The following is a 7,460-nucleotide window of genomic DNA, read 5'->3' as shown; positions in this document are numbered from 1 at the left end:
GCCCCGGCTCTGTTTCCCCTGGCACCAAGGGAAGGAGGCGGAACTGAACCCAGGCCCAGAGCCGGCTCCCTGAGGCTGTGCCCCTTTCCGGAAATCTCTGGCCAGGCTGTCCCTCCCACTGACCCTGGGGCCCCTCCCACCCCGACTCCAGATAAGGCGAGCCCGGGACTGCTTCACTGGGCACTAGGCACAAGGGCTGGAATGGGGCCGCCCGGCTCCCCGTGGCAGTGGGTCCTGCTGCTGCTGGGGCTGCTGCTTCCCCCCGCCGCCCCCTTCTGGCTCTTCAATGTGCTCTTCCCCCCGCACACCACGCCCAAGGCTGAGCTCAGTAACCACACACGGCCCGTCATCCTCGGTAAGCCCCCACCAGGCCCCTGATACACCAGGGCAGACCTTGGGGAACCTGGGCCCCAGCCCCTGGTAGCAGAGCCTGCTGAGGCCCTTCTGCCCTTGCATTAGCCCTGATCCCTGCCTCAGCATCTGGAGGGGCCAAAGGCTTGTCCTGCAGAGAAATCAACCCCTTCTCGCACCACACTGTTCTCGTGTCTCGGAGTTGTCTCCCCGAGGTGGGTGGAGTAGAGGGTGGGTGTGCCTGAGGGCTTGGCCGGGGCATTACAAGCTGTGGTCAGCTGTAGCCACCGGACCCTGGTCCAAGCCCCACCACTCCTTCCTCAGCCCCCACCCCGGCAAGGACAAGGTGCCCAGCCCAGGTGAGCAGGAGAGGCTCATCAGGTCCTGCCCCTACTCCTAGGCCCGGCCCCACTCCCTTGTACTATTTGTTCTCCCCTTGGACTTTGGCAGTGATGGAGAGTCACGCTACATGTTTGCTTGGTGGGGGCAGGGGTCAGTGGCCTTGGCCCCTGTACCTTCCCTGACCGAGGGGAGCCTGGGCTTTGCGGGGACGGGGCAGGGGATGTGATCAGAAAGAGAGGGTCTTGTCCTTCATCCCTGGGGGTGGAGGGTGTGGGAGATGAAGGGGCGGGGCTGGTCACTGTAGTGTTGGGGAGGTGAGACCGGGGTGGGGTCCACTGCAGGGAAATGGGAGGGATCCAGAGTGAAGGCTGGTGCCTGCAGTGCCTGGCTGCCTGGGGAATCAGCTGGAAGCCAAGCTGGATAAACCAAATGTGGTGAACTGGATGTGCTACCGCAAGACAGACGACTTTTTCACCATCTGGCTGGATCTCAATATGTTCCTACCCGTTGGGGTAGACTGCTGGATCGATAACACCAGGTTCGTACCATCCCCTCTGGCCTAGCCCCCCACCCTACTCCTTGGTTGCCGCTCCACTGACTGTCCCACTGCCCCCAGGGTTGTCTACAACCGCAGCTCTGGGCGAGTATCCAATGCCCCCGGTGTACAGATCCGTGTTCCCGGCTTTGGCAAGACCTACTCTGTTGAGTATCTGGACAACAGCAAGTTGGCAGGTGTGTGTGTTGCAGGAAAGTGTGGGGCTCTAGGCTTGGTGGGCTTGAAGGAGTCACAGCCAGAACCCCCAGTGCCACTGCCTCGCCCACAGGTTACATGCACACACTGGTTCAGAACCTGGTCAACAATGGGTATGTGCGGGATGAGACGGTGCGGGCCGCCCCCTACGACTGGCGGCTGGAGCCCAGTGAGTGTCTCTGTGCACAGGGGGCTTGGGGCAGGGCAGGTGGCCCCTAGTCCCAGCTGTGCTGACCCATCCACCCCCCCCTGCAGGCCAGCAGGAGGAGTACTACCTGAAGCTTGCTGGGCTAGTGGAGGAAATGCACGCTACCTACAGAAGGCCTGTCTTCCTCATCGGGCACAGCCTTGGCTGCCTGCACTTGCTCTATTTCTTACTGCGCCAGCCCCAGGCCTGGAAGGACCGCTTCATCGATGGTTTCATCTCTCTTGGGGCTCCCTGGGGTGGCTCCATCAAGCCCATGATAATCTTGGCCTCAGGTGAGAGGGCCTCTGATCACTTGTGTCCCGTGGGGAGGGGTGGGGGGTGGAATGAAGCTGACCGTGGGCCTGCCCTCACTCCTGTTTCTTCTCGCAGTGCTAGGCTGGGGGTGTTGTCTACCACCTCTGGGGCACAGCCCCTTTCATTGGCCCTCTGAGAGCAGTGAGCCTGGCCTGGACCATTAGAGTGTCTCCCGACAGTGTCTCAGCGATGACAAAGGGGAAGTAAACAAAGAGGAAGTTAACCCCAGCAATCTGACTCATTGCTGAGGTCTGTTCCTTGTAGCCTCAGGTCCTACCCACTCAGCCTTCGGCTGCCTTCTGCTCCCAGGAGCCCCTTTGCCCAGGGATCTGCCCTAAGCCAGGGCCAGACCCCGGGAGCCCCTCTTGCCCTTCCCCAAGGAGTGGCATAGCTACCACCTGCGGAGCACCCACTGTATTCTGGGCACAGCCAGACGTGGCCTTACCCCTAGGAGCTTAAGTGAAGGAAACTCTCCCCAGACTATATCAATGAGTGTCAAACAGAGATTGGTCTCATTTCATTCTTCCCAGAACACAGCTCTGAGCCCTGTGCAGCACAGGCCACAGGGGCCGACAGACACTTGCCTGAGAGAACTGCCAGCACCATCCCCCACTGTTCACACACACAGGAAACCCCTCCCTGCCCTCCTGTTGAAGCTCTAGAGCTCTGCCTCACAGAGGTGCCACTAGGGCTTCTCACTTAACAAGTACACATGGAGCCCCTCCTGACTGCCAGGCCGGTTCTAGTCCATGACTTGGAGTTGATGTTTGGAGTGGGCAAGACAAAGTTGAGCATCCAGCTGAGCTTGGGCTGGGGGGCAAGTTGTGGGCCGGGGGTAGCCAGGACTGGCTCCCTGCCCTACCTTGCTCTGTGTCCACAGGTGACAACCAAGGCATCCCAATCATGTCCAGCATCAAGCTGAAAGAGGAGCAGCGCATGACAACAGCGTCCCCCTGGATGTTTCCCTCCAGCCAGGCATGGCCCGAGGACCACGTGTTCATTTCCACCCCCACCTTCAACTACACAAGCCGTGACTTGCAGCGCTTCTTTACAGACCTGCACTTTGAGGAAGGCTGGTACATGTGGTTACAGTCACGTGACCTGCTGGCAGGGCTCCCAGCACCTGGAGTGGAAGTATACTGTCTGTATGGCGTGGGCCTGCCCACACCCAGCACCTACATCTTTGACCATGGCTTCCCCTACACGGACCCTGTGGGTGTGCTCTATGAGGACGGGGATGACACTGTGGCCACGCGCAGCACCGAGCTCTGTGCCCAGTGGCAGGGCCTCCAACAGCAGCCTGTGCACCTGCTGCCTCTGCCTGGGGTACAGCACCTCAATATGGTCTTCAGCAACCAGACACTGGAGCACATCAATGCCATCCTGCTGGGTACCTACCGAAATAGCACCGCCGTACCCCCAACTGCCAGCCCAAGGCCCATGCCCCCTGAATAAAGACCTTCCTTTGCTGCTATAACCCCTGACGTGTGTTATGGGTTCAGGGAAAGGCACTAGGGTCCTCACACCAGGATTCATTCATCTGCAGACCTGTTGCTTTGTGGAGCACAGGGCAAGAAGAGCTTTGCTAGAGCCTGGGATTGAATTGGGCACCTTGAGATATACAGCTTCCCACTCTTCTGGTTGAGCTATTTAAGCAGCCTCTCTGTGCCTGCCTCTGCTCTGGGCATGGGGACTGGAGGGAGCTGCACACACAGCTGTAGAATGGGGGTACGTGGAGCCTAGGGTACAGGATGGAGAAGATCTGAGCTGCCCCTCCTAGCTCCCAAAAGGGCAGGTGAGACCCCACCTCTAGACAGAGACTTTTGAGTGCTAGGTGGGTGACAGAAGCACAAGAGTTTAGCATCTAGGAGAGTGACAGCCACTAAATAGGTCATTTCAATATTGAAGATTTAATTAATGGAGCTAAGTGATCTGAGAGAAAAGGTTAGGGAGGAACAAGGTGGTGATTCTTATGGGTCAGGGAAGGCTTCCCAGAGGAGGTGGTGCCTGTGCTGAGATCAGATGGAATGAGAAGGGTAACTGTAAAGACTGGTTTCAACCTAAGAGCAGCATGCAGCTGATACAGGGTTTAACCAGGGAAAGGGTGTGACCAGATCTCCAATCTAGAAAAGAGCCCCCTCTCTGCAGGGCAGAGTGTAGCCTGGGGGTGGGGGGTGAGGGGCAGGAAGTGTGGGGAAACCAGAGAGGCCAGTGCAGTGTCCAGGGGAGAGGATGCTAGCTGAAACAAGCAGTAAGTAGGAGAAAGAAGTGGATAATGGGTCATTTGGGATGTGAAATAAGGCTTAGCCATGGGTAGAGCCCAGCATGCCTACGAGCCACCAGATGGACACCTACGGTGCCCCTCTTGAGAGAGGGAAGACAGCATCCGAGACATGGAAGACGGAAGGATCAGCATCACCTTGGCCGAGGACTGAGCCTCCGTGTTTGAGGTTTTAGGAAGAAGGCAAAGGTAGCAAAAGAGAGGCAGGAGTTGGGAGAATGACAAATGGCAGCCATGACTGATGCTGTTGGAAAGCCACTAACAATAACAGAGACCTGGTCAATGTGACAGCCTCAGGACATTGGGACCTGAGGTTAGAGTTGGGGTCAGGGTGGGCAGAGCTCGGGGCTCAGGCTGGACGGTGGCCAGAGAGGAGGGATCTGTCCCTCTGTTCAGACAGAGGGCCCAGGAGCAGCATGGAGAGCCAGGCAAGGGGCATCTCCCCCTTCCCAAGCTGCCTAGGACCAGAGCTGAAGGTGAAAGTGAAAGAGAAGATGCAGAAAAAAGGGGCTGGCATGCTCTGAGGGAAGGTGAAAGCGAAAGGAGGAAGCTCAGTAGTGCAGCCCGAGAGAGGTCAAGGCTTCGGCCTTCCTCCGTGTTGATCCCACTCCTCTGACCCCCTGCCCACCCGGAGATGCAGAAGACAGCGCCAGAACCTCAAAAGGGCTTCTCCTTCGAAAACTGCGAGAGGTGAGTGGGGGGATGGTTGGTTCCCCAGCTGCCTACGCCCTCAGTGGGGGCTTCCGGGAGTGGGAGCCCCAGGGTCTTTAAAATTCCTGGGGGCGAGGGTGGGGGAAGGTACGTGTGTGGAACGATTTGGGTTCCCAGGCTTACCCGAAAGGTGAGGGTAACCGGGACGGAGTTAGGGGATGTGATGACGGTCCCAGAAGAACTGAAAGCTGGGTTTCTCCCCTCCGTTTCCAGAAACGCAGCCTTAGAACGCTCCCTCCCGGGGCTCCGTGTCCCTCATGCACGCAAGACCGGAACCACCATCGCAGGCCTTGTGTTCCGAGTGAGTAGGGCGTTGGGATTGTAACACTCAGAGGAGCGGCCGGGTATGGGAGGTGGGCACTGAACCAATGGGTCCTCCCCCTCCCCCCCAGGACGGGGTCATCCTGGGCGCGGATACGCGGGCCACTAACGATTCGATCGTGGCGTACCAGAGCTGCGAGAAGATCCACTTCATCGCCCCTAAAATCTAGTGAGCATTCCCCCGCCCAGTTCCCCCCTCAAGAACCGCCCCCTCGTTCCCATCCCGGGTCCCAGAACATCCATAGTCCCGCCCACACGAACCCTCCCTTCGCCTTCAGCTGCTGTGGGGCTGGAGTTGCCGCGGACGCAGAGATGACCACGCGGATGGCGGCGTCTAACATGGAGCTACACGCGCTGTCCACAGGCCGCGAGCCCCGCGTGGCCACGGTCACCCGCGCTTTGCGCCAGACGCTCTTCCGGTGCTGGGGCGGGGCTAAAATGATCCTGGGGAGGGGCAGTTGCGGGGAGGGCAGGGCTGAGAGGAGGCTTGACAGGAGAAAGGGCGGGGCCTCGAGGTCCGAGAGACCGGAAGAGGCTGGCCTAAGAGGAGCTAAGAGAGTGGCAGGAAGGAACGCTGTTGGTCACGGGGCGCCAGACCACGGGAAGGGGCGGGGCTCGGGTGCAGGGGTGTTATCGAGGAGGGGCGGGACCTAGATTCCTGTGCGTTCGACTGACCGCACCCACTCCGCGAAAAGGTACCGGGGCTACGTGGGCGCCTCGCTGATTGTGGGCGGCGTAGACTTCACCGGACCGCAGCTCTACTGCGTGCACCCCCACGGCTCCTACAGCCGTCTGCCCTTCACGGCCCAGGGTGAGTGCTTCCGCCCCCTTCCCGCGAACCCCGCCCGTGGGACCTCAACGTTTATCCCGCGACTGGGAGGCCGCGGCTGACCTCCGATGCCCTTCCTGCCTGCAGGCTCCGGCCAGGATGCGGCCCTGGCAGTGCTGGAGGACCGGTTCCAGCCGAACATGACGGTGAGCGACATCTCCCCCACACACACTACGCGTGCATTGGTGGGAAGTGTACACCCGGGAGCTGGGGAAACGCAGAGGTACCCTGGCCTACTCTAGAGCTAGGCTTCTCGGAGGTGACGACTGAGTGGAGACTGAGGGTCCAGTGGAGTGAGGGTGAAGTGCTATTCCAACAGTGCCAAAGCTTGGACTGTCCCAGAAGTCAAAACTCAGAGAGGGCCATTTGGTGTTGAGGGAGAAGGGAACAGCAGGTGGGGTCTGGAGTCTGGATTTTGTTTAGGGTGGATGGAAGCAGAAGGCATATGTCACTTTATAGGTGCTTATGGCCCAGAAAGAAAAAGACAGTGAGCCAGGGATTGTGGGTGGGTGAATAGCCCACTGGAAGCAGAGCCACAAGTGTGACTCAGAGAAGTTTGTGAAGATGGGGGCAGTGGGAACATTGGGGTCTCTGGAAAGAGGGATACTGAAACCAGGGTAGAGGAGCCTGGGGTGGAGATGGGGATGTAGGGAGAGAGAGGAGTTTGGGTGTGAGAAAATGGTAAATAGTTCAGCCTTCAAGATTAACAGTCTCCAGGCTGTAGCCTGAGGGTGATACTAAAGGGTCCATCAGGACTCACACACACACACACACACACATCTTTACAGCTGGAGGCAGCGCAGGAGCTGCTGGTGGAAGCCATCACTGCAGGGATCCTGGGTGACTTGGGCTCTGGGGGCAGTGTGGATGCATGTGTGATCACTGGGACCAGCGCCAAGCTGCTGCGAACACTGAGCTCTCCCACAGAGCCTATAGAGAGGTAGGAGCATAGGAGATGGGGGAATCACAGGGGAGGATGGGGTGGTAGCAAGGGAAATAGGGGGCTGCAAAGAGAAGACAGGCCACTTGATGAGGTCATCCTTTCTCCTTCCCAGGTCCAGCCAGTACCGCTTTGCCCCTGGGACCACAGCTGTCCTGTCGGAGACAGTGATGCCGCTGACCCTGGAGCTGCTGGAGGAAACTGTGCAGGCCATGGATGTGGAGTGAAGTAGGCTGAGGCTTAGAGCTTGGAACAAGGAGGAATAAACCCAGAAAACACAAATACCTAGACAGATGGCTGTGTCCTTCCTGGGTGGAGGGGGACAAGCAGCCAGCAGGGCTCTGTACCTAAGGTATCCCTGCAGGGGCCACTTCCTCCCATGGCTTCAGTGCCTAGCCTAAGGGGTGCACTTCACCCATCACCTTAGGCATC

General features: G+C 58.9%; 2 protein-coding genes across 3 annotated transcripts; both read left to right on the top strand.

Annotated features, from left to right (window-relative positions):
* Window positions 1–139: 139 nt before the first annotated feature.
* LCAT (lecithin-cholesterol acyltransferase) lies at window positions 140–3,423 on the top strand. The gene is made up of 6 exons (XM_059999177.1): window positions 140–355; window positions 1,075–1,231; window positions 1,310–1,425; window positions 1,518–1,613; window positions 1,700–1,924; window positions 2,827–3,423. The coding sequence occupies exons 1-6, from the start codon at window positions 202–204 to the stop codon at window positions 3,399–3,401; spliced, it is 1,323 nt and encodes a 440-aa protein (XP_059855160.1). The 5' UTR covers window positions 140–201; the 3' UTR covers window positions 3,402–3,423.
* A 988-nt stretch (window positions 3,424–4,411) lies between these two features.
* On the top strand, window positions 4,412–7,318 carry PSMB10 (proteasome 20S subunit beta 10). Of its 2 annotated transcripts, XM_059999180.1 has the most exons (8): window positions 4,440–4,917; window positions 5,152–5,239; window positions 5,331–5,428; window positions 5,538–5,678; window positions 5,955–6,070; window positions 6,176–6,234; window positions 6,877–7,028; window positions 7,144–7,318. In XM_059999180.1, the coding sequence occupies exons 1-8, from the start codon at window positions 4,862–4,864 to the stop codon at window positions 7,253–7,255; spliced, it is 822 nt and encodes a 273-aa protein (XP_059855163.1). In that variant the 5' UTR covers window positions 4,440–4,861; the 3' UTR covers window positions 7,256–7,318. The 2 variants fall into 2 exon arrangements, with proteins under 2 accessions (XP_059855164.1, XP_059855163.1); XM_059999181.1 differs by lacking the exon at window positions 6,877–7,028 and having other exon boundaries at window positions 4,412–4,917.
* The last annotated feature ends 142 nt before the right edge of the window (window positions 7,319–7,460 follow it).

Source organism: Delphinus delphis, chromosome 20 (assembly GCF_949987515.2).
Source record: "Delphinus delphis chromosome 20, mDelDel1.2, whole genome shotgun sequence".
NCBI lineage: Eukaryota > Metazoa > Chordata > Mammalia > Artiodactyla > Delphinidae > Delphinus > Delphinus delphis.
The sequence above is the reverse complement of the archived record's forward strand: the minus strand, read 5'-3'. Positions and strand labels throughout refer to the sequence as shown.

Excerpts from the sequence above, each read along its gene's own strand:
- LCAT (XM_059999177.1), top strand. The coding sequence starts at position 202 with ATGGGGCCGCCCGGCTCCCCGTGGCAGTGGGTCCTGCTGCTGCTGGGG. Across the intron at positions 356-1,074 it reads CACACGGCCCGTCATCCTCG|TGCCTGGCTGCCTGGGGAAT; the intron begins GTAAGCCCCCAC and ends TGGTGCCTGCAG. Across the intron at positions 1,232-1,309 it reads TGCTGGATCGATAACACCAG|GGTTGTCTACAACCGCAGCT; the intron begins GTTCGTACCATC and ends CACTGCCCCCAG.
- PSMB10 (XM_059999180.1), top strand. The coding sequence starts at position 4,862 with ATGCAGAAGACAGCGCCAGAACCTCAAAAGGGCTTCTCCTTCGAAAAC. Across the intron at positions 5,240-5,330 it reads TCGCAGGCCTTGTGTTCCGA|GACGGGGTCATCCTGGGCGC; the intron begins GTGAGTAGGGCG and ends CCTCCCCCCCAG. Across the intron at positions 6,235-6,876 it reads GGTTCCAGCCGAACATGACG|CTGGAGGCAGCGCAGGAGCT; the intron begins GTGAGCGACATC and ends ACATCTTTACAG.